Source organism: Zootoca vivipara, chromosome 4 (genome assembly GCF_963506605.1).
Source record: "Zootoca vivipara chromosome 4, rZooViv1.1, whole genome shotgun sequence".
NCBI classification, from domain to species: domain Eukaryota; kingdom Metazoa; phylum Chordata; class Lepidosauria; order Squamata; family Lacertidae; genus Zootoca; species Zootoca vivipara.
Window position 1 is genome coordinate 37,537,628 of NC_083279.1, and position 26,687 is coordinate 37,564,314.

Here is a 26,687-nt window from a genome sequence, read left to right on the forward strand (position 1 = left end):
ATGGAACTGAGGAGATCAATTGTTGATGCCTGTAAATTACAACAGAGCAGGGTAGCCAACATAGTGCCCTTGGGATGTTACTGGACTACAACTCCCATCATCCCTGTCCACTGGCCATGTTGGCTGAAGCTGATGGGAGTCCTAAAATATCTGGAAGGCACCACAATGGCTACCTCTGCAATAGAGTACCACAATACTAATTCTGAAATAATGGAAAAACATCTTATATAGAACATTGTTATAAGCCTGTAAGAATACATGGTGACCTGAGGAATGATACGACCTGAGGAATGATACCTTTGTTTAAAAACTGAAATGACTTTTGTTAAAGGTAAGCAAGTAGATATTTGGTGCTTCTGTGATGGGTGGGATTGTAATAACAAAAAAAAAAAAAAACCCCAGCTGTGTATGAACTATTGTTTATGACTGATATATATTGCAAGTAAGTAAAGAAAACAACACAAAGGGAAAAGAAAACCACCTTCTAAACTAAGATGTGCTACAGAAAAAAGTTTTGTTTCTATAAATTGTGTTCCAATATTTCCACTGACTGGATCCCTACATTTTTAAACACGGACATCTGGTTAAACAAACAAACAAAACAACAAAACTCCCAAAGAACACAAAGTACTTTTTCTTAGAAAAAATTGTTGTATATTGTCATGGTATGCTTGCTGCTAAAAAAAAAAAAACCTCTACTACATTACAGTGCTATATTTAACTGTCAAGAAAAAGATTAAAATTCTTAACCGTGAAAGGAAACGAGTTATTTCCGCAAGTTTCTGAACAGACAGACGTAGCAATGGAGTAAAAATGAACATTTATTACAACTCAACTGGTGTGATACTAAGACAGTGTCCACACAGCTTACGTCACAGTCACAACAAAGCTTCCAACCAAGCACATACAAGGCAACATTGTAAACCTTAAACATGGTTTGAATACACATAAAAAATTGCTTTTGACTTTTTAAAATGTCAAATAATTCTGTCACTTCAACATCACACAGAGGGCCACTCTAATGTCTCTTGAAACTCGTTCCAGATTTTCTGTGAGTGAAATGTAGAACAGGGTTCCTGGGTATCTTATGCAAACATGATATTTTCATAACTTCTCCTTTGTGATTATGGCATGAAGCCATGATCTTTCAAATGCCTGGCACAGCTTATAAAGTAAAGTATTTGGATGCTTTGGAACACAGTAATCACAGCAAATAGACCCACAGGAGGGGAACTTGATAGTCATATTATTGGAAAGGCGTGCAATAACACACACAAACACAATGTGCAGGAAGTCACACTGCTTTCAACAGCAGGTGTTCTGTACTGGGGTTCTGCACTATGTGAAGTGTAGGACATGCAGTAAAATGCAAGACAGAGTAAAATAGAGTTTGACTTTGTGAAATTCATGTTGCCTGATCCTATGCATGTTTATATGGTAGTAAATCCTGCTTTGTTTAATAGGACTTAATGTTTTATTCTGTTTTTAATCTGTTGGGAGCTGCCCAGAGTGGTTGGGGAAACCCAGCCGGATGGACAGGGTTTAAATAAAAAATTATTATTATTTTATTATTAATTATTACTTACTGCCAAATAAAGTGTGCATATCTTTGCAGCCTTTTAAAAAACTAGCTGAGGAAAGGTATGCCAATGGCTTAAAGATTTTGTGTGTAATTTTGCTTCTAGTTGTTCAGATTTGAATTGGGAGTAAACCTATCCCTGCAAAGTAGAATGAAAAATGAAAAACAATGATTTAACACAGAGATTGTCAGATTATCAAAATAACTGCTTGAGTTCTGGTTTAAGTATAGTTAATATACTGGGAGAAAGGCAGATAGATGTGTTGTAACATTCTCTTCTTACATTTTCCCTTTGAGATTATGTCAACTGTATCTCAGTGACTTCTGACTTAATACTGCTTTACACTTTTGAAAGGATTACATGTGCAATCAAGAGAGCATTTAAGCTAGTAAACAATAAGTTTTTTTAACAAAGAAAATTCCATGTAGCCTAAGCTGCTGTTCCCTTTGTACATTAACTCAGTTTTCTGGCTGAATTTCACACTGTACAATTTCATTCTGATAAAGTTCTGTTTACAACCCTGTTGCTAGAAATAAAGCAACTAACATCTCACAACAGATGTTGGACTTGCAGGTCTAAATAGAATTCTTTGGTATTATGAACAGCTGCAAAACAGTTGTTTACCCCCAATCTAACAACCTAAACTGAGTATAACAAATGCTGACTTTATAGTAAGTATTTGGTTACACAAAACCAAATTAACACATTTCAACGGGTTGCCATATGGAATTGTTTCTTTTCAGTGTCTGACATAATGTACAGTAGTTGATACATTATGTATGGCATTTTACAAAATATAATTACTAAAATTGCCATCTATGACTCATAAATGCTTGTAAATTACTGTGGCTTAAATCACTATAATATCCCTTTTCCCCCAGAAAAATGTTTTAAAACCTTTCATTCCCTTGTTTTTAAATTTTACAGTAAATGGATTTTTTCTTGTAGGCCTAAAAGATGTAGCTCAGCAGAACAGTAATACTGACAAATAGCATCATAACACCATTAGCTAACAATAAATGAAGGCAGTGAACATTTAGTTATGCGAAAACATCACACAAGACATCGGCAAAGAAGGAAGTTTATGTCAGTCCAATTTCTTCGAGTACACTACGAGGGGTTTCCGCTTCCTGTGGAGGGAAAATTAGAGAATGAACAGATTTTGTGCTCCTGCCATACCATATGCACTGTTAATCGGGAATTGATGAAATTCAGGATATGCACCAAGCAGTCGCTAGTTATGCAGAACACTCTTAGTGTTTAAGGCATTTTATAATAGTATTCATTTCACACCCACCTATTTTCTTTTGTCAAACAGAGGAGGCAAGTTATTTTCTGTTTTCAGAGCAGAGATAGGTGATATTGCTGTTAAAATTCCCACTCCCACCCACCCCAGCTAGCATGGCCAGTGGTCAGGAATGATGGGAGCTGTAATCCAACAACAAGTGGAGGACCAGATTCCCATCCTATCTGACATAAAAGAATGCTATGATACCACTAAAACTTTTTAGAATCAACATTTCTAGTTTTAAAAAGTTAGATTTCTATACTTTATATGTGAAGTTTGTATGGGACTTCTTGGAAATGATTTGACAGCAACTGTAATGTTAGCTGAACATCAGATGTTTCTAAGACTACCTTAAGAAAAGCATACCATGTTGTTTTTCCTGTTAAAAGCATAACCTGTAATTTTTGTATAAACACAGAGAGCTTACACTTACTTTAGCATCCTAAACAAGGCACAGCACCAAAAAGAGAGAGTCAGAGTTAGGCAACAATTTTCAGAAATGGCAGCATTGAAAAGGTGAAAGAATATAGTTAAAGATGCATTTTGAATTTCTGGATGTTCAACTAAAGGAACAGAAATAGGCCATGAAACTTTGAGTTTATAAATTTAATATAAAATTATCAAATTAAAGACAAACACATTAAAAAGAATTTCTACTTCATGATTTTAAAACTGGAAATTTTGAAAAGACTATTGTCAGGGGATTGAAACCACAAGAAACTTACCTTTATTATTTGTTTATATATCATAGAACTAAACGGTGCTTCTAAATATTCATGGATATAAGGATAAAAGAGCTGGACTTTCATAAGTGGGGCGGGATGTTTCTAGAACCTCTAGATTAGCATAGATGGTACATACAATCACCAGCATGATCACTTGCCACCATTCTGCATTGATAGACATGCTAGTGTATGGAACTGAAAGGCAGGATATGGGATAGCACTGCACTTAAAGTTTTAGCCTAATCTGTTCTGTTTAAAGAATTTGCTTACTGACAAACAGATCCATTGGCAGTGAAAGGCACCGTTCTTCCCATTTGTGAGGTAGACTACAGCTCCTTGCCACACAAGAACTACTTGGGAATGGGCACGTTTCATCAGCAGCTGCAGATCAGGAAGATAGTATTTTCCTTCTTCCTTCCACTGATTTGTGAGGTAGGTTAGAGCCACTGTAAGCCATGTGAAACATAGGCTGGACTTCCATGCCAGTTGGAGCTATCCACAGAAATGTTTATATTCTCCTATCAGGACAGGACCTAAAGGAAGTAGTGCTTATGGACGCTTAACTCTGGGCAATATGCAAATACAAAAACACCATTGCTGTGTGTATTTTCATATACTGGGTAAAAAAAATAAAAGTTAATTTGTACTTTAATTAACAATGTTTTATGAGTAAATGAAGCAAGCACCACCCTCAGCTAGTTAACATCACAGATGCAATCTGGGAGCATTTAAACTACATACCGTAGTAGCTGTGAATATCTATCAAACAAATGTTAACAGCTGTTTGAAAATGTGTAACTGAGTAATGCTTGAGAATCAATTTAAATAATGCTAATGCTTTGGAGTTTGAATCATTTATCAAACGTGTTTTCACATATTTTATACCCGTAGATTAGAATTACCAAAGGCCAACTGCACAAACATGAAATATATCACAGCAAAGAGATGGAGGAAAAAAGAAGCCATTCACGTCAGGAGTGCATGCAATACTTTATTATAGACATGCCATGAAAACTAATTCACAGAAATTTACAAGCATGCAGCCATATAAAGCTATAACATAACACAGCACCTCATTAGCACTCCATGCACAGCATTTTAAAGATTCAGGCATGAAGAGAATGCAAGCAGCATTTGCCATATACATTCACAGAAGCAATGCAACAAAAATAGGAAAGTTTTGTAATGGGAAAACATCCTAAGATTTGATACTAATACATCCCAGACTGTTGTAGATTCAGAATTTTAAAACCCCTTACTTGTGAACTATAACTGACATTTTTGTTCAAGTATAACACGTATATCTGGAATTTTCTATTACTTATAGTTCATTTGGTTAATCCTGCCCCTTTCCTACTTTTGCAATCACTATTTTATAGCAGCCTCCTGAGCAATGTAAACAGAATTAGTCTACCACTGCTCACACTTGGAATGTTCACATTTTTTAATAGAAATTGCAGCGTGGCTCAGAATATCTGTGGATGTTTCTGAATGATTACCTGCAGGCACAGATTCTGCCTGTTGCGGCAATGTTTGGGTCAGCTCCATTAGTGCACTGAAATATATTCATATAAACCATTTTTTCTATGGCCTGCAAAGTTTTTCTCATTATCCATTAAATGAACATTTAATGGGTCCAACAATAATTCACTATCAATGGATTTCTATAATATATGCACAAATACCAATTCATACTTAGTTTGAAAAATACAGTCACCATGGTATTTGCGTATTTAAACTGCAATGTTGGGCTCAACATATTCCAGCTTGAATACTACATGCTATGACAAGTGCTACTGGTAAGATTTAACATGGAAGTTATGGCATGCTGACAAGACACATGAAAAGAAAAAAACAGACATCACAAATGGTAGGAAAAGGAAATATACAACAGCAAAACAAATGTGATAAACTAATTTGTTCAAGATGACTGGATTCATCCAGCTGAGGATAAGTATTCTGCCATGAGTAAATCAGCTCTATCACGTCTCTGTGTGCATGGTGAATGAAGTCATTTAGTATACTGGGACATTAAAGTATTCATGACGTGGCTATAAAAGAAATGTGCACATTCTTTATAAATAGTACGAAAGTTTGCATGCATACAATAATGCAAATGGTTTTTATTTACCACTACTTTTAATGCTATCACTATTTCTACACCAATCTTCTCAATCACATGCATTATTAAACAACATGCTATTCAGGGTTTGAAAAGCACATCACTGTAGTATGTTTATAAAACTACAGTGGTACCTCGGTTTAAGTACACAATTGGTTCCGGAAGTCTGTACTTAACCTGAAGCGAACTTTCCCATTGAAAGTAATGGAAAGTGGATTAATCCGTTCCAGACGGTCCGTGGAATACTTAAACTGAAGCGTACTTAACCTGAAGCAAACTTTCCCATTGAAAGTAATGGAAAGTGGATTAATCCGTTCCAGACGGTCCGTGGAATACTTAAACTGAAGCGTACTTAACCTGAAGTGAACTTTCCCATTGAAAGTAATGGAAAGTGGATTAATCCGTTCCAGATAGGTCCGCGGAGTACTTAAACTGAAAGTACTCAAACCGAAGCATACTTAAACCGAGGTATGACTGTATATGCAATTAGACATCAATGAATCATTTGTTGAAAAAATGTTGCTGTGTTTGTGTGTATGTGTGCGCACGCTTCCATGTTTCATGGTGACTCGTCTGTACCATGCATGGCTACAGTCAAACATTATTTGTTTGCATACAATTACATTCAAGTAGAGAAGGGAGAACTTTGCCTGCGTACTGCTGAATAGAAAGAATTGAAATTTTTGCTTTTTATTGGAGGCACAGAAAGAGGTGTGGAAATTAAAGTAGGCAAACTGTTCAATTTCTGATAATGCATCTAACTACATCAAATTCTAAGGCTTCGTTAAAATACCTCCCCCCCCACCAGCAAAAAAAGTGTAGTTTTGCAAATTATCTCTAAGCACTATGACCACATTCTGTCTAAATCTATTTTTAAAACCACTTGTATTAACATTCCAAGCCAGCTAACCGTTAATCCAACTACTCAGATGGAGACTTGGCTTTTGGGATTTCCTGCCAACCAAGGATAATTTAACAGGATCTTAAATTCTCTCACACTTCTAAGAGCTTCTGTATAATCAGACCATTCATATAACTACTTCAGGACCAGTTCTAAGAAGACTAATCCAAAGACCCTTCTGAGAATTCTCATTTAAACAGGAATGCCCAGATTCTCATGCACAATAACCAGGCATAAGAATAGTCTGAGGACATTGCTATAGCACTGTGTTTATGTATGAAAAATACGGGCTTTCCAAAAAACTTTAAACTGGAAAGGCCCCCCCCCATCTTATGCTCTAATATCAACTGAGATCCGTATTAGTTTTATATTTAGTAATATCTTAATGAGAAGAAAAGAAACTTTCTCAATTAATGTGGAGTGCTTCTGTTTCCAGCCACTCCATTCCAGTTTCCAATCTCCGCCCCCCCTGCAACACTGTCTGCATTCTATGCTTACTAAACATGTTCTGTTCTCATTAGATCATTTTTGCACACAACTCATGATGCTGAATAAGATTGCAAAGAAACAATTGTTAACTTCTCTGGCAACAGAGCAAGAGCTATATCAGCTTCAACCTTGACTAGGCACAAGCATGTTTTATACCTCTAGGAATGAGCTAGCATTCCCTCCTACGGTGCCTCTGAACAAGTTCTTAAAAATACGAAAATAACTAGTCAATAACCTAGACTCAGTGTTCCCATCCGCATCAGATTTTGCTCCTTCTGTTTTACTTTGCCCCATGTGAGCATGCATAGTGTAGCATTTCTAAAGGAGTTTGCTGCATTCAGAATATTATAGAAGGAAGAAATAAGTTTTACCAGAAGGGTGTGGATGTCTGGTTTGACCTATTAATATTGAGCTTTTGCATGTTTTTTCTTTTAAGTTCAACTTGTACAGAAGCACTTAAGCAAACCACTCTTGAGTAGGGCAATGGCAGAGATAGCTAAACACCAGTAAGCTGATCTGTTATTATTTAACAAAACATTTTAATTTTTTACATTTTCCAACCTCAGACAGGGTGGGTGAATTAGTTATAAAAAGTAGTGAAAAATGAACTGCTTCAAAACATTACAAAAATAATTAAAACATTAGGGCAGGGCAGGCGCACCGAGTCAAGAAGCCATTAGCTTCCCAATGACAATATTCTGCACTGCAGCCTACCCACACAATTTTTGCAGCTCAGGTCTTAAGCAAATTTCTATCACATTGTAGGTAATGTTGACAGGAGGAAAGTGTCTCTTTTCTCATCAAGTTTGGGACTTTGCAACCAAGTGGAATAGAGAAGGGAAGACTATTTGAGCCATGGTGTACCCTCCATAAGTAGAGCTGAAGATATGTACCTCAACTATGGCTACCAGCATGACTACATGGAGAATCACTCCACAGTCACACTCAAACCAGGGACAGTGATCCACAGAACAGATGAATGTACTGTAACTTGAAGCAATTTCATCTTTTCTTTAGTCTATTCTGGGGAGAATGGCCCGCAGCAATCATTCTATATAATCACTGTGGCACACATAAATGATGGTAGAGACAACCAAATCCTAGAATAAGGAGCATCTTATATCTTTAGGAAGAGCTGTAGCTCAGAAATCAGGTTCAATCCCTGTCATCTCTGTGTAGGGCCAATAGATAATCCTGTTGAAAAGTCCAGAGTACCACTGCCAGTCAGTGTAGACAGCTTCCTAATAGTCAAAATAAGGCAACTTCCTATGTTCTTGTTTCTTCACCTGTGGCGTGGGATCTAGCAACAGCTGCTATCTACATTAGGGGTCCACACCAGCTATCAAGCAGATCAGCAACTCTAGGACATCCAATTCATTATTGGCTGTGGCCAGGTGCGTTTTTGTTCACCTTAATCTTATGTGCCAGCTACATCCATTCCTGGAGTCTGCAGATGTGGTCAGGTGACATAATCCCCTAGTTACATCATGCCTGGATTGCTGCAATGTGCTGTAAACGGGGCTACCTTTGAAAACTGTCTCAAAACTATCAGTTGTCAAGAATGTGGCAGATTACTGGGGGCCATATGACTCTTCTATTAAACACAGGAAAATGCAGATAATTGGTCTTTTTAACTTAGTATTGTCTACACCAGGCGTCCCCAAACTGCGGCCCTCCAGATGTTTTGGCCTACAACTCCCATGATCCCTAGCTAACAGGACCAGTGGTCAGGCATGATAGGAATTGTAGTCCAACACATCTGGAGGGCCCAAGTTTGGGGATGCCTGGTCTACACTCACTGGCAGCAGCTCCTCAGGGTTTCAGACAGGGGTCAGTCTAAACACTACATGGAGATGCCAGGGATTGAACCTGGGATCTCCTGCATACAAAGCAGATGCTCTATCACAAAGCTATGGTCCATTCACAACAACTGTTCAGGTTTCCAATTCATTTCCAGGCTTAATTCAAAGTGCTAGTGATAACCTTTAAAAGTCATTCAGTTTAGGACAGGGTTTTCTGAAGGACTCCTTTCTGTAAATGCCTGCACATGACTGAGTCTTCAATGGATCACTCTTGTGTGTCCCAACAACTTTGAAAGGATGACTGGGAACAGAGACAAGGTCTTCTCAGTGCCTGTGCTTATTAAGCTCTAGAATTCCCTCCCAATGAAGGGTCATCTTGCCTCCTCTTTAATGGCCTTCTGCAGAGTTGTTAAAAACTTTTTAAAGAAGGCTTCTGAGTCACGGATATTTCTATGCTCATTTACTGACCTGTTCTAATTTGCTAAAAGGTATCTTGAGTAAACTGCTTTTAACAGCTGCTGGGAATTAAACAAGGAAGGGGAGAACCATATATGTCACACTGAGCTCCTTCGAGGAAAAGGCAAGATATAAATGCAATAGAAATAAAATAAAACAGAAGTTTTTAAATGGGTCTTTGATTATTATTTAAATATAGATCATTTATTCACCCTGATTTGTACTGTCCCAAGCTTACGGAGACTGGGACGCGGGTGGCACTGTGGTCTAAACCACAGAGCCTAGGGCTTGCCGATCAGAAGGTCAGTGGTTTGAGCTCCTGTTGTTCGGTCCCTGCAGTTTGAAAGCATGTCAAACTGTCCCACCTAGCAGTTTGAAAGCATGTCAAGTGCACGTAGATAAATAGGTACCGCTCTGACAGGAAGGTAAACAGTGTTTCCGTGCGCTGCTCTGGTTTGCCAGAAGCGGCTTAGTCATGCTGGCCACATGGCCGGGAAGCTGTCTGCGGACAAATGCCAGCTCCCTTGGCCTGCTGAGCGAGATGAGCGCCACAACCCCAGAGTTGTCTGCGACTGGACCTAATGGTCAAGGGTACCTTTACCTTAAGCTTACTGAGGACAGGCAGGATTAATAAGTGTGATAAGTTTAACCTTTTTTTACATGTCACAGGTAGGTAACCGTGTTGGTCTGACGTAGTTGAAACAAAAAATTAAAAAATTCCTTCCAGTAGCACCTTAGAGACCAACTAAGTTTGTCATTGGTATTATACCAATGACAAACTTAGTTGGTCTCTATAATAATAATAATAATAATTTATTATTTATACCCCGCCCATCTGGCCGGGTCCCCACCACCACTCTGGGCAGCTTCCAACACACATTAAAATACATTAAAATATCACAGATTAAAAACTTCCCTAAACAGGGCTGCCTTTAGGTATTTTCTAAATGTCAGGTAGTTGTTTATCTCTCTGACCTCTGATGGGAGGGCGTTCCACAGGGCGGGTGCCACTACCGAGAAGGCCCTCTGCCTGGTTCCCTGTAGCTTTGCTTCTCACAGTGAAGGAACCGCCAGAAGGCCCTCGGTGCTGGATCTCAGTGTCCGGGCTGAACGATGGGGGTGGAGACGCTCCTTCAGGTATACATTACCAAGGCCGTTTAGGGCTTTAAAGGTCAGCACCAACACTTTGAATTGTGCTCGGAAACGTACTGGGAGCCAATGTAGATATCTCAGGACGGTTGTTATGTCGTCCCTTTGCCGCTCCCAGTCACCAGTCTGGCTGCCGCATTCTGGATTAGTTTCAGTTTCCGGGTCACCTTCAAGGGTAGCCCCACATAGAGCGTATTGCAGTAGTCCAAGCAGGAGATAACCAGAGCATGCACTACTCTGGTGAGACAGTCTGCGGGCAGGTAGGGTCTCAACCTGCGTAGCAGATGGAGCTGGTAGACAGCCGCCCTGGACACAGAATTAACCTGCACCTCCTTGGAGAGCTGCGAGTCCAAAATGACTCCCAGGCTGTGCACCTGGTCCCTCAGGGGCACACTTATCCCATTCAGGACCAGGGAGTCCCCCCCACCCACCCGCCCCCTGTCCCCCAGAAACAGTCCTTCAGTACTCTAAGGTGCTACTGGAAGGAATTTTTTTGTTTTTTTGTTTTTTTACATGTAATTCCATTACTCTATTGAAATAAATTCAGCTTTTTTAAAAAACTGGAAGATTTAATTAACTTTTTCTTTCAAAATGATACCAGGCTTTTAAACTACTTCTGTTATTCTGTATATAATTTAGCTCTAGAAAGTTTTCAGTTTATCCATTTGAATGTTCACTGGGATTTCTTTAAAATACACTTACCTTTTTGTGTAACATATACCCCTAAAATACTCAACAAAAATGTTGCAATGCACTATAGATCTAAATTAGACTTGTCTTATGAAATTTACTAGTAAAGCATAAAGAAATGGTTCTGCAGCAAGGCCTATGGTAATTTCATGGCCCTTCCAGTAATGTTTCAATGCATAATTAGGCCCAACCTAGCAAAAAACTTTGTGAACCTTCCAATTTCTATTAACACCTAAAGATTAACACCACCAGAACAAAACCACACACCACACACTTCAAACTGATGCTGTTAGTATGAAAGGAAAATAAGACAAGAGCACCCAAAGCATATTTCAATACTTTCATGCAAGTATTGCACAAGGTTAAGTTAATCACTGGCTAATTTTCTGTTCCTCTTTTTACTTATCAGGCAAGAGTTCCATTACACGTGCAAAACTCTGCAAAGCACCCATGTAAACCATGCCACCAAAACGGTAAATTTGGTAGTTACCAATCGTATGGATGGGATCAAAACGCTAAGGCTTTAGACTGCTCTTAATCATAAGATATCCTCAGACAAACCTCCCCAGTCTTCATTCTGGCTCTACAAACAAAATCAAGCACAATTGAAAATTTGGCAAGTCTGTAGTTTAAACATTTTATTTTTAATGTAGCAAAACTATCTGAAAAAATATCCACTATTACACGCACTTGTACATATGAGGACTGCTAAGGCTCTCAGGTAAACAACTTCTTTGCATTGCTTAAAAAGTCAGTGTTATCAAGGACAAAGCTAATGAAAATGTGACAAAGACAACAACTCCAATGAACTCCACATAAAAAACATGAGAACTCAACACAACAAGATGTTTCTTTTTCAACATCTAATCAAGCTCCAGGTTGGGGAAGTTATTCTGAACACAATGAGAGCATTTGTAAGAGTCAAGCTATATTTGATGGTAGAAGATACTTCCTACTTGTCTGCCCCATTCCCATATAAAATGGGGGTGGGATTCGGGTCTTGCAACAAGAACACTGCACCCTTAACCTCCTCCTGTGCCTTATTTCCTCTCAGTTCATTTTGCCAACCATTTCCCCCCATTCCTGATCCACTTCTGGTACTGGAGCTAGAAATAGGGAAGTGTCTGAAGCAACTGAATACAGGGAGGTGAGGTACATGAGAAAGTCAGTTAATAGGTCAGTCTCCCATTGACACCATTTATTGTTAAGGACCCTCAACTTTATATGACAATGGGGTAGACACATAAATTATAGTTCCCACCATGTCTGATTTGGTCGCCAAATAGATCACATTAATTCAGATATCCTCCTTACTAACAGGTTTGAAAACTCTTAGCAAGATGTAACTGGACTATTGGATTTATTTTTAATGGGTTTTTAAAAGACAGTATCTCAGAGAATGCTAGCCTCTTTGAAGTTTTCTTCTAAAGAGTACAACATAAAACCTAAAAAGCTGAAGTTAAGCCTTTCTTAAAGTTAGCATTTAATTTTCAATAGTGGAGTTATGCCATTCCCAAACTATTTAGTACTATGTAAGATACATTAATTCCCTAATGCTACAAGGGACTACGATGTAAGACATCGATGAAAAGACAATAGAGAACAAGGCATGGTTCTCATTCAATATTCCTGCCCCTACCGAATACTTTAAAGACTACTTCTGTGCTGAGGTCAAAGTACCAAACATTCAAATAGGGTGATGAGAGTTATCTAATTCAAAGCACAAGCTCTGTAAAGGAGATTAAACAGCTTTACTACACAGAAAGGTGCTTGCTTCATAACTTATGCAAGCAGTTCAGAAACACACATCACTCAGAGGCAAAGCATAGGTTCTGATTCTTCCAGTGCTAAGTATTATTACAAACACTCAGTAACTACATTAGACGTGCAATGTGTTTGTTATTTCCCTATGTCACTCCAATATTACAAGAAGTTAGAAATCATGTAGAAGGGACAGAATGATTATGTGCATATAGCACATAATACACAATTCCTTTTTTAACAATGGCATCCCCTCACTTCTCCATGTGATCTTCACCCTCCCATGTAAACTTTAAAGCCTTGCATTCCTCTGGCAGCTCTAGACAGAGCTACAGGACTGCTGCCATTCTTATAAGTCAGGTCAAGTAGGTAACATGGAGAACACTTTAGATGCAAACACTGTCCCAAGTCCTCTCCATATCTTCAGCAACCTAACTGCAAATTTGAAATCATATGGAAATACTCTGAACAAAAAAAGTTATCACTGCAAGGATCTTGACTGCCTTGTATTTAGGAGCTGAACTAATGTTTGGCAGCTGACACAGATCTGGGTCACTACCAGTACCTGGGCCATACAGGGAATGTGGGGCTTAACACATCTATTGCTCACTGCTTTTCGCCATAATAAATGTGTCTGCGAATCTTGGGGAGGCAAGCATATGAAGTGTGGTTGAGGGAAAAGCATCTTGCAATTGAAGAGAGAAGCATTTCTTCCCTTTTTTCCACTCCTTATCACACTGCCTACCATGGCTTTTCAGCTCTGATTATCTTTGTTTTCAAGTTCCCACTTTGTTCTGGATTAGGCATCTCTTGGTCTTAAAATATTTTCTTCTTGTGCCACATCCAAGGTGATTTAAATGGGTTGCATGGAGCTCAGTTCTGCAATCACTTAAGTATTTCTTTCACCAGAACTTAAGCTTAAGTAGTAGGTGCATTCTTGTGAGATCTTTTTTGTTATCTGCAAGTGAACATGCTCAGTGTCCACTCACAGAACATGATATGCAGAACTTTGAAGCAATGATGCACTAATTTAACAAATCACAGTTCGAGTGAGCAGAGTACTTAATTTCCAAATTAATGGAAATTAAACCACAGAGCCTAGGGCTTGCCGATCAGAAGGCCGGCTGTTCGAATCCCCACGACGGGGTGAGCTCCCGTTGCTCGGTCCCTGCTCTTGCCAACCTAGCAGTTCGAAAGTACGTCAAAGTGCAAGTAGATAAATAGGTACCGCTACAGCGGGAAGGTAAATGGCATTTCCGTGTGCTGCTCTGGTTCGCCAGAAAGCGGCTTTGTCATGCTGGCCACATGACCTGGAAGCTGTACGCCGGCTCCCTCGGCCAGTAACGCAAGATGAGTGCCACAACCCCAGAGTCGGTCACGACTGGTCAGGAGTCCCCTTACCTTAACTACCAATGTAACCCTCCCCATGAACTATGTGCTTGACAATAAAGTAATTCTAAAAAAATACACAATTGAATAAGAGCATTTGCAATCTGTCCTGGAAGGACTGATTGTCCTTCTTTTGTCCTTGTGTTTCAGCTTGTCAAACTGATTTTTAACAATCCTTCAGTGTTAGGATATGAAGGAATTATGATATTAGCTACAAAGGCAGGATAAATGGCCCTTCCTTATCTAGCTTTCGCACAGGGAGTCCCAAGTGAAAAGCTACTTATTATTTTTACATTTGTTTTATCAAACAGCTTGTTACATACATATAAGGCAGCACTGATTCCAACCAAAGCAAAGGAACGGAATGACACACACATCACCCGTTACAAATAGGTTAACTTCCAAAAAGACACTAACCAATGTAAAAGAAACACAAAATTCCACAAAATTTTAAAATGTTTAGTTTTTGTAACTTTATAGGCCTCAGCTCCTTAAAATGTAAACACAAAGTCCAACATAGGCACTGAGTAACAAATTCTGAAAAGATAAAGTACATAACTAACACACTATTGAAAAGATAAACTATCAATTATACAAACCCTGAAAGTCTATGTGAATTAAATGATGGTGGGAAAAAGTAAAATTGATAAGGGGAAAGTATTATTTTATTTCCTTTTGACATTTAGATGCCACACATTAAACAACTTCTGCTGGGCAGCTGTCCCTCCCCTGCAATTTCTTAAACAAGATTTGTTCTTGCAAAACTCTGATTTTTAATGGGACTTGTATGGAAGAGAAATCTATGGATTTTGTTCTGCAATTTAATTTTGGACTTTTTTTCTTGAAGAGATTCTAAAAGCAACTGCATTTTATATTCTATTTACTATGGTTCATTAGCCACCACAGACACTTTTAATCGAAAAGCAGGTTAGAAATACTCTGTAAAACAGACGTACAAAATTTTGTTCACAACAGCTAGTGTGCCACTGCACTCTGGCAAGCAAAACAAATGGCCAATCTTGCTCCCAAACTTGGGAGCTATAGAGCTGGCTGCAAATTATTCTAGCAGCTGGGTAATGATCCTGTCCCTTCTCAAAGCTGGGGGGTGTTTTGCCACTATGACAGATACCCTGGGTGCCATAGTTCACCAAGCTTCTCACCATACTTTCTTGCTGGGAAAACTTCATTGGTTGCTTCAAGCCCAATAGCAACTTGCCTTGGAGAAGCTAAACCAGTGAGTTACCCACTATTCTGTCCTGCACGGAAGCACAGCAAGTCGCTGGAGCACATGGCTAAGAAAGGTCCTGGCAACCACTATTTTTGGCTTGCCTAGCAAGGACAGCCAAAATTCTGTTAATAAACGAATCCACTATAAAATTATGTGAACAGAATATGCCAATATTTCGTACTAGTACTATGCAGCCAGATAAATTCTGGACTGTAATGCCAAACTAGACATGACATTTACCACATGTCTTTGTATCATTAATTTTTCTTTAACATATAGCCAGCATTTTGAAGAATCCTTAGATGAGACCATGGCATGTTGTAGTTCACAGAGTGGATAAACTCAACAAAAACACATTGCCAAGAGGAGGAGGAAGAGGTACACACACCCCTGACTCGCCCTTTTTCTTTTTCTTTTACCCTGGCCACGGAGGCATTGCTATGTCTGACTTGCAGCCCCAGAGTGTTCGGAGAGCTGCCCTGCCAGACCCTTATGGGGTCCACTTTTCCGCTTGCCCTTCTTCCTGGCAGCAGGCGACACTCTCCCCAGAACCCCATGCAGTATGTATAGCTATGTGTGTAAGGGGGGCTGTCACCTGTCTAATCTATCTGTTCTCATTTCCTCTGTTTTATAATACTTAAAAATCTGTTAGGGGAGGGAAATCCTCCTCCCTTCAACTTCCTTCTTTTGGGTCCTCCGCCAAAGCTTCTGAGGGAGGTAAGGAAGGTCACCACCAGCCCTTTGTTCCTTCTCATCCCTTTCATTCAAACAGCCAACATCCCTACTCCAACCTCTGTAAAATCATATTTATGAAACAAACCTGTTAATTTCCTATCAGCCTACAAGGCACTGTGCACTATTAAGATCAAAGCAAACTAAACCAACAGTAACAATGAAGTAAGATCATACAAGTATAGCAAACAGATCTCTCTGCAGCCTTGTCCTTTGTGTGTTTACTCAGAAACAACACTATGCAAACTTGCTCTCAAAAGTGTGCATAGTGTTGCAGCTGTAAAAAATATATTATTCCTCCACCCCTTTAATTCATATTCCTTCCTCCCTAATCTCCAATATCACATTTTCTTCCTGTGGATAGGTTAAAAGAGAAAAATCATTCTCATCTGTGTTTGAGGTTGCAAGTCTAACCATGTATATTCAGGAGTAAATCCTACTTAATTCAGCAGGGTTTAACCCCCAGGTAAGGATTAAGATTGGAGGTTTAGTAGCCAAAGCCCACCCACCTACACATTGCCTTTTTCTGCCTTCCTCTGCCATCTGCCCTACTATCCGTATTTGCACAAGCTTGGCTTGCTGCATCCAACACCTCAGCTCATAGGCACTTCAGCAATGCAGACTGTTGGCCCTATGGCCAACTTTGCAGATATGCACTGCACACATGCACTTTAAACAAGCACAAGCAGGTTACACCTCATGTAAGGAATAAATAATCTCACATTTTAAAAAAATGGAAAAATATATACTGAAATACACTGTATGCAATCACAACAGTCTTGATGGCTGTTGTATTAATCACAGTATTTATTTGCCACCTGCTCCTTCAGCAATTTTTCACTACACATTTTCTAAAGCTTCTTATATGATATAAACAAGCCAGAGTATTTGTGAGAATTCAGAATCACTACACTGTCAACATCCATATGAAAACTTCTACTCAGTTGAGCCTTCCCCTCAGTATACCAGTATTTTAAGGACAGTGAATTTTTAAATGAAGAATGCTTTTAAACAAGTAGTCCCCGTGTATATATTCTGAAGTGGCAAAACCCAAGTAGTTAATATATATTTGGATGGCCGCTTAATTACCAGGATAAGTTTATGATTTATTATTTTAAAAGTCTCACTAATGAGTGGATACAGGACTGAAAGATGGGACTTGAACAAAACATACAGTATATCAAAGCAAAGCAAATACACATCTCAAAACACCATCCATGTTTGCAATACAAAGCCACAAAAGTTCACATTTGGATAACTGTACAAGCACGCAGGCTAATGCCATGTTCCTTTATGTAGAAACAGACTTGCTGTATTTATAACATGGCTCTGAACCATCATTCAAAACACCTGTAGTGCCAGTTCTATGTTATCACCTCAAGATTGAGGAATTTTATTTAGCTTAACAAAACATAAGTTGTTCCGACTACTGTGTTGAAACCCTAATTCTAAATCAGTGCACTAAAGGCAACTGAGTTCACTAATACTGGTATTTATGCAGCTGCTATCCGTATACCAATGAGGCTAGGTAAAGGGAAATGGGGTGGGAACAAGAAGGCCAGAAGTAGGACCCTTACTATTGAATTAATTCTTATGTATTTCAAAGATTTATGGCTTTGACATATGTCATATTTTGATATATGCTATGCTTTGTTATATTGATTATTCTGTTGCTGTGTTAATTAAGTTGTTTTCTATTAGTCTCTTCAGGCTTCTCTCAGGAAGTAAAAACAGGATGTAATACAGGAAATGCATTTTGTTAGCAGCTGAGGTGCAAAGTTTCAACCCAAAAGTCTACTTTATTTGCTACAGTTCTAAGACTAGTGTTATAACTATTTTCTAAATGCATAGTGTACATCTACTTAAGTTAGCTATGGCACTGTTACTTGTTTTTAAAACAGTTAATGTTAACTATACCTTAGCGCCTCAAAGAAGAGAGTCTAGCTTCTGGATTTCAGCAATGAAAGAGGCATACATGCATCAGGTATGACAAAAATTAGTTATAATCATTCAGTTAATTGAATAAAAAGAAACGGATATAAATTAATTGAATAAAAACAACAGAAACACCTAGACAAAAGGACACACACATGAAGACAGTACAGTAGTTGCATGTCTAGCAACACATACAACACCAAACACATTATGAAAGGAAACGTTAAAAAAATAAAGGAGTATTACTGTTCTTTATAGGTTATATACTGAATACAGTGATGCTAGCTAACAGAATAAGAAGTGGGTAAAGCAATATTTTACAGAAGAATATTAAGGAGAAGCTGCATGCTAGACATGCTGAAAAGCTTTTTCAACAACTTCTGGAGAAATAAGATGCTTTTCTTAGAAAAGAGTAAAGCATGCTGGTGGAGTTTTGACAAAAAAACAATTTTCTTACCTCTTGTAATAGATCTGCTTGTTCAATGGCTTTAAGAACATTTTTCTTTGAGGTCTCCTGTACTTCCCCTCCCAAAAGAAATTCATCCAAAATAAAATAAGCCTTCTCAAAATTGAAGATGATATCAAGTTCACATACCTAGAAAACATAGAAAAAACACACATGTTGTGATGGATTTCCTTCTTTAAGGTGCCAAGTTAAGATTGTGTGGTTTTTAAAGGAACACACATTGTCATGATCTTCTGTGTGATCACTAAAGGCCAAGTCATGAATTTAGATATTGGTAAGGAACAAACTTAGATAAAATATTAATATTGATTTAAATAGCAACATTAAAATATAAGGAACATGCATTTAAATACCGGTAAGTGTATCATCTGAGCTCATCAACTAGGCCTCATATATACCACATAGTTCTCTGAATTATGTAATAGCATTTGTAACAGCAGCAGCACACTACTGAATATCTTCAAAGATGATTCAGTGAAGTTGCTGCTGGGAGAAATACTAGTTTCTTGGTTGTTACATATTGATATTTGACATGCAACATCTGACAAATTCTTTACTTTCAGACTTCATTAACAGTTCCCAGTAAGGAAACAGACCTATATTATGTAATGCAATAGATAACTTTTTATGCATACATGCTGTAATATAAAATCAAAATACCAAATTTATTATTCTTTTACAGCACTTTTCAGAGGGCAGAATACTATAAAAATTCTCCAAAAGCACCCTGAGGGTGAAAACTAATGTCACATAAGCAAACTTCCACAGTGAAGCTTCCTATTCCTTTCCTTCTCCGTGCAGCATGCCCACCCGGCTCCCAGGGCAAATCTATTGTTAATCTAGATCTGGCAAACCTCATGAGTAAATTTTGGAGGCTGCAGGGAGAGGAGAGGAAGAGAAAGCCCTCTTCAGAAATTTGTTCCACTCATGTACAGACAGCATTGGATGTTATTTCTTATGTGTATTAAACTTTTTTTCTTCTTCAGGAAAAATAAGTCATATTAATTTGTGTATTACATAAATAAAAAAACTTCATTATAGAAATTCATAATATAGGATGAGACCCAATGGGGCTTGAGTGAGCATCTACTTAGGCAGTGAAGCTTCTGCTTTCTCTCCTCCCCCCATGCATCCCCCAAATCTGTTCTGAAGGTTGGGAGGCAATTCTGGAGCAGATTTTGGGAATGTGTGGCAGCAGGAAGAACATGGGGAGAAGAGAACCCCGAAGTCCCACTGCACAAGTGGATTTCCACTGCCCAAATAGGCAGACATCATTGGATGTCACCTACAGAGACCAGAAAAACCAGTTAATAACTTACACTTCCAAAGTATTTATCAAGCAATTCCACATAACGGTGAATTATTTCCAGGGTTATTAGCTCATTATCCTGATCTTCAATGGCACAGCAAAAGTAGAGACTTGCATATCTGAAAGAAACATGTTACTATAGTTATGAAACACTGCCAGATTATTGTTTTAAGAATTATACACACCCATTACATATTTCACAGAAATTAACAGTGCCAACTTCCTTAGAGTAATGCATTAACTTTCAAAATTAACCTGAATTCACAAACTTTACAAACTGGCTTGAAAATAGCTTTATTATGGCTTTTTCCAAGTACCTCATTGTAGTTGGCAGTTTGTGGACAAGTTTCATATTTGAGTGTGTTATCAAAAGTTATTCAATCAATAGCTATAGGAAAGAAAATTATAATACTGTAGCAGTTATAGTTTTTATGAAAACAAACTTTCAAGATGGCTGTGGAAGCGCTACCCCCAGCAATCTTTTCCATCTCAAGGGCCACATACCAGTAGTGAGTGAGATGAAGAATGAGATACTTAGCTTTGTACAGTATTCCACCAAATGAAAGTTAGAGGTTTCTAAACACACACACACACACACACCTTTTATCCTCCACCCAGGCAAGGAAGGTGCATTAATACATTTCAAGAACACATTACAGCCAGGCAAATCACTTGAGGAGGATGCAGAGCAAAGGGTGTGGCCTGAATGAAGATGGAGGCCTGGAGGGTGTTGGAAGTGCTATAACAGGGATCATACAGTTTCGCTTAGCAACCAGTAAAGAGGAAATGGTGTTTGCTGAAGCAGCATGTGCCTAGTTATACATTGCTTTCATTCATTTTCCTCAGCACAGTGTTATCAGGATTTTTTTATTTCTGGATATATCGGCGTTATTTAAGTGACTTTGCTAAGAGAGGGGCCCCTAAGGTTCCCTACCCTACTCTATAATCCAATCATCATCCTAGGTACTTTTATGTGGGCCTCCCCACTTGTTGAATGCTCTCTCCAGGGAGGCATGCCTGGAACAACCTCTATCTGTTTTCATCTGCCAGGCAAAGACTTTTCTCTTTGTCCCTTAATTTGAAGTGTGGCATTGTGGCTTGTTTCAGTGGCGTGCGATCAATAAGTCCTCATTTGTATTATCAGTTTAACAGTGTTTTTAAATTTTTATTGAATGTTCGCATCTGTAGAAAATCAGAAAATAAATAAATAAATAAATAAAGTGGTAAGTAGTTTGCAGGGCATGGCATTTCCAACTGTGAGAGATTTATGAATGCACTGAAGCACAGGTAGTACTTGATCTGTTTACCTATTGAAACAAAAGATTGAAATAATTTCACTGTGGTAGCAAGAACAATTTTCTTCATGGCATTAAACAGACAGTACAACATTCCATAGCTCTTAAATTTACACTTGAACAGGCCAGAAGAATAAGATAGTGTAATTGTGCAACCTTTCTATATTTGAGCAAAATCAAGTCCTAGCTTATATAAAATAAAATGATGTAACATTTCAACATTCAAGTACATTAAATAGCCTTTAAAGCAGTTTTCAAATATGTATGCCTCATTTAATGAAAAATCTGAGTGCATAACTATTTTATTAAGTGTAAAATTATCTCATTTTTACAACACAGAAAAGGTACTGCAGACATAAATAATTCCTACAATGCTATTAAATTGCATGAGGAAAGTTGAATATATGTTTTTCACATATAAGAGAAGAAATCCTTATTTCTACTATTCAATATATCTTTTGTTGGATAGAACTTATAAGTGTAAGGAGGGAAAATAACCTTTTGTAGACAATCTTCAGGTCCCTCCACTCCAGAAAACTGCACATTTTCGGTTTACGGGACAAGACTGTTTGAACAAGTTCTCTTGTGATTTTCTTCTTTTCTTTGTCAGATAATGGGACATACCATTTCTGCAGTCTCAGCTTCCCTTGACGACTAAAAAGCAACATAAACTGCATCTGTTGAGTTAAATAAAACACAGTTTCATGTCAATCCTTCAGTCCCGTTGCGTAGTTTGTTGTATACATCTGAGAAAGCTTTTGAACATTAAGATCACCAGCATTTTTCTTTCCAATTAAGCTTTCCAACAGCCTGTTGGAAATGACATCAATGACTTGAAGGTATCTCAAAAGATAGACAGTGGCTTGTATTCTTAAATAATTCTTTTGAAAAATCTGGATAAGATAAACACAGTAGTGAGTTTTATCTAGAAATCATCTAAATTGTATACAACTGTATACAAGTGAAGTTTAAATGCAAACATGTTCACAGCAGTTAATCATAATATACTAACATCCTCCCATTGAAGACAAAGGTTAAAATTGTTGCTGTTTTCATAAACATTTCTAGAACTCATTGCACAGCAATAGAAATTCTCAACTCTGAAAAGCTATAAATTTCATATTAAACAGATCTCTAGTAGCAAGATTCTTGTTATCTGTGTCAGTGTTCTTCAACTCTGGGTTCCCAGACATTGTTGGATTACAACTCCCACCATCCTCAGTCATTTTAGGACTTATGCAATGGTCAGGGATGATGTAAGTTGTAGTCCTATAACTTCTGGGGACCAAAGACCAAAGAACACTGATCGACTTATGCTGTTGCAGGTGCACAATATAGTTTATTAAAAATCAGCCAATTCGTCTACACTGACACTGGGACTGTACACAAAAGGTATGACATACAATAACCGTGCTGAAAATATAATGCTATTGGTCAGACTGGCCTAAGGCTTCTTCCTATATCTATGTCTACTTCTTTCTGCAAGCAAGCTATACAGAAATTGTAAACAAATTTTACACACAACTTGAAAGACATCATCCTGCAAACATTTATGCAAGCATTACATATAATCCACCACACAGATTGTGGCAGGTTTACTTAATGTGAGCAAATTTAGATAATAGATAAATGTGTATTGTTTTGTGGTTCACTATGGCCAGGCTTCCAATTTTTATTTTAAAAAAAGAGAAGAAAAGAACATATAATGCAACAAAACAACCTGGGAGAAACAGCTAAAAACCAGCAAAATATACTAAAGAACCAACTTATAAACTTTAAAATACCTTGATAACTGTGCCTGAATGATATGTGGTGGGGAGGCAGGTCAAAGAGGTGATGGCATCTACACTAAATGGTATTAAAATATCTTAAAAGTGGTATTAAGTCTTCCTCCTATATCTTTCATAGTTGCATTGAAGAGAGAGGTGCAACTTCTCATCCTGACACTACAATTATTTTATTATTAATTATTATTATTATTATCATTATTATTATTATTAAATTTTGTATACTGCCCTCCCTACATCTGTAGATCTCAATTTGACAATTTACATGTGCCAAAATGATCCCTTCTATCTACAGTAGCTACTAAAGCTATAGAAATCCTGGTCAGCCCAGAAAAAGCAGGAACATTGATGCTTCAATTTGTACTACCGTAAATAATATCCACACACACCAAATATGCATGCAGTTCTTTCTTAAGATCAAGTAAACTTCAGAGTTGAAATCTTTTTGAAGTAACTACCGTCCTAGACCTTGTTGGCCACACACAAATATAAAAGTTGCTCCTCTTACAAGTAGCTGCAGCCATGACAGGTCCATTCCCACTTAGAGTATTATCTTCAAAATGGAGTTAGAACATGAAAATACCAAGTTCATGAGGTGTGTAGCTGTGAGCCCAAGATTTTGACTAAGCCTTGCTTGCAGAAGTTGTTAAGTTTTTCTGTAATCTCTTCTCACTATGTAAAAGGCCTCGGTGAAAGTTACAAGAGTTACTGTATATTCCTGCGTATAAAACTACTTTTTAACCCAGGGAAATCTTCCCAAAAGTCGGAGGTCGTCTTATACACCTTTTCGTATTTCTTATGCAGTGAGTATATCCCAAACTCTATATTTTAACTGGAAAAGTTGGGGGTCGTCTTATACGCCCAGTTGTCTTATACGGTACTTTGAACTTTAAAGGCATCCATCTCTTTAAAAATACAAGTTAAAAAGCAATTTGTATTCTGGAGCCAGAGCAGTCTGGACAGTTAAAATATGGAAATTTAGTACCACACAAACCACACATTTCTCAATCTGAAAATAGTGAAGTATCTCTCACTTTATCACATGAGGTTACAGGTAGGTAGCCGTGTTGGTCTGGATCGAAGTAAAATAAAAAAATTCCTTCAGTAGCACCTTAAAGACCAACTAAGTTTTTATTTTGGTATGAGCTTTCGTGTGTATCTGAAGAAGTGTGCATGCACACGAAAGCTCATACCAAAATAAAAACTTAGTTGGTCTTTAAGGTGCTACTGAAGGAATTTTTTTATCACATGAGATACAGGAAGAGGAACAAGGAACAAACAAAAGAAAGTCCTTCCAGAGAACTTCAGAGCAATACTGTATAGATTTGTTCTATTTTACAAATCCCAGAACATTAGGCATAATCTAATCTGATCTATGAAATGTCCTTAAACGGGTGATTTGTATGGAGAATCAAAACTGCAATAATACCATAGGGCAAAAAGCTTACCTTTCTAGTGGCTAATCTCCTGAATGGAGAGCAGCTCACCTGCAATCCCCAATATTTGTCCAGAAGGCTAAAGCAGTCATGCTCAAAAAATGATCTCTCTCCCTCCTTCTCCCAGGGTCTCTCAGCATACATATGCAAGACCACACTAAGGACAAACACCATCGTGCTTTTAGGCTTTAAGCGCTTCAAATTCGCATGTATGCTGGGAAGGGATGGAGGGGAGAGGGGAGCCACCTTTGCTCATCCAGGTTGCATGTGGATTACATCCCCCTCCTCAAAGAAGAGAGAGAGAAATAGCTGAAGTGCATGTTAGGAGCTGGTTACCCCACTCATACCATCCACTTCCTTTCAGCATCCCATTTATGTGGAATCACGCACGGGTCCAACTACAACCACAGCCACCAGAAGCAAAGTTCACAATAAAATGCTACAAGAAATGAAGGGTTTTTCCCCAGGGGGTGTTGTTGTGTTTGTGTTTGTTGAAGGCAGCCAGCCTGCCAAGCCAGCGTGCCATCAGGGGCCACGAGAACCAGGCAGGAGACTCTTGATCTCATGGAGGTCGTGGGTTCGAGCCCCGCGTTGGGCAAATGAGTCGTGCATTGCAAGGGGTCGGACTAGATGACCCTCGCGTTCCCTTCCGACTCCTATGATCTCCTTCAGAATAGGGCCTAACACAGACGGGTCACGAACACCCATCCAGCAGCTCGACCGACGCATCTACCCCGCCAAGACCTCGAGGAAAAATACTCTTTTTTGTGAGCACGTAGAGCCCGCGCGGCTTGTATACAAATGCACGCGCTGTGTATTCCTGTACCTGGGCGCACATTTCATATATGCACACGACGACGGCAGAGAACAAGAGGCAACGGGAGAGTCTTTACAGCCGGTCTTTACAGCCTCCCCGCCTTCCACCCGTCGGCGTATCAAAAAAGGGGGCTCCGTGAGGGGACGCCTCTGACCGTTATAAGGAGGAACAGGCGCGCGCACCCGCGCGCGAGGCCAGGCTCGCCGCATCACTTACCGTTAGTCGGGAGCGTTCGAAGCGCGCGCACCGGTGTCTCTGCGTGAGTGTGCGTGTGTGGAGGGCGCTCTCTCAAACTACGCAGGGAGCAACCGCCGCCGCCACGCTCCCCACCAGAGCGAGGGAAGGGAGGGGCTCCTCACGGCGAGCAGGCCGTGCGAACTGTGGCGGGGCAAGGAGGCGGGGCCAGGAGCTCGTCGCAGGGAGGGGGCGGGCAGGTGGCCCCACTTCTTCTCTTCAGCCACCAAACTTCATTCGCCCCCTCGCAGCGGACACACCAGTGTGTACCCAAGGGGCGGGGTGTGCGTGGGAGCGCGGCGGGGCGGGGTTGGTGAAAGGAGGAGGAAGGATTTCCCGGACAGCCAATCCCTGAGGCCGAGACGCACGACAGAAGGTTGGGGAGCGGGTAGTAACCGGTGCGCAGGCAACAGCCATCCGGACACGGCGGGTTGTGACAGGAGCGAGACGGACCAATCAGAAAGCCAGATAGGAGGCAACGTTGTTGTTTCCCCCGCCTCTCGCCAATCAAAAGCACAAGGAGAAAGCAGACCAGCCAATCAGACAGGGACGCAGACGCCCTCTACTTGCCCACCCAGGCACACAAGGCGGTATATGAAGCCTCGACAGAATTGCACAGATTGCACATGCGCAGGGTCGTTCACCCCGATAATTGCCTTCCAGCTTGTCATCCCTTTTGCATTCATTGCTTCTAGCTGCTTAGTTGAGTATGTTGCTATAAAGCTTCTTAGAAAGCTATTACCCATTTTACGTGTGAGTAAAATGTAGGAACATAGGAAGATGCTTTGCATTGAGTCAGACCACAGCATCGTCTGCATCAACGGGCAGGTTTAGTAGTCCCGCAACAGAGTAATATGCAAGCCTAAAAGCGCACACGGAAGTATTTTCAGTTCTGCAACGGCTGCAGTCCTGAACTCAATTCACTTGGAGAAAAGTCCCACGCCACTCAGGATTTGGTGGTGGTGGTAGCACTATCTGTCCCAGGATATTCCAGCTAGCCAATTACCGGTAGTGCTTCACTTTCAGGTTTTCTCCATTCTGTGTTATATGTGAACTGTCAGAATTTTCTCAAGTTCTGTAGGTTCTTCTGCCCAGG

General features: G+C 39.3%; 1 protein-coding gene across 4 annotated transcripts; it reads right to left on the reverse strand.

Moving 5' to 3' along the window:
• Positions 1-803: 803 nt before the first annotated feature.
• AP1S2 (adaptor related protein complex 1 subunit sigma 2) lies at positions 804-25,897 on the reverse strand. Of its 4 annotated transcripts, none has more exons than XM_035115299.2 (6): positions 25,574-25,897; positions 21,816-21,994; positions 20,033-20,141; positions 18,705-18,842; positions 11,693-11,785; positions 804-2,710 (listed from the first exon to the last, which is right to left on the reverse strand). In XM_035115299.2, the coding sequence occupies exons 2-5, from the start codon at positions 21,992-21,994 to the stop codon at positions 11,741-11,743; spliced, it is 471 nt and encodes a 156-aa protein (XP_034971190.2). In that variant the 5' UTR covers positions 25,574-25,897; the 3' UTR covers positions 804-2,710; positions 11,693-11,740. The 4 variants fall into 4 exon arrangements, with proteins under 4 accessions (XP_034971190.2, XP_034971189.2, XP_034971191.2 ...); XM_035115300.2 differs by lacking the exon at positions 804-2,710 and adding an exon at positions 4,572-5,644; XM_035115298.2 differs by lacking the exon at positions 11,693-11,785 and having other exon boundaries at positions 25,574-25,893.
• Positions 25,898-26,687: the final 790 nt, after the last annotated feature.

Coding starts and splice junctions, on each gene's coding strand:
- AP1S2 (XM_035115298.2), bottom strand. CDS start 21,994: ATGCAGTTTATGTTGCTTTTTAGTCGTCAAGGGAAGCTGAGACTGCAG. Junction 18,843..20,032: donor TTGATAAATACTTTGGAAGT/GTAAGTTATTAA, acceptor TATGTTTTCTAG/GTATGTGAACTTGATATCAT. Junction 2,711..18,704: donor AAGCAGATCTATTACAAGAG/GTAAGAAAATTG, acceptor TTCCCTCCACAG/GAAGCGGAAACCCCTCGTAG.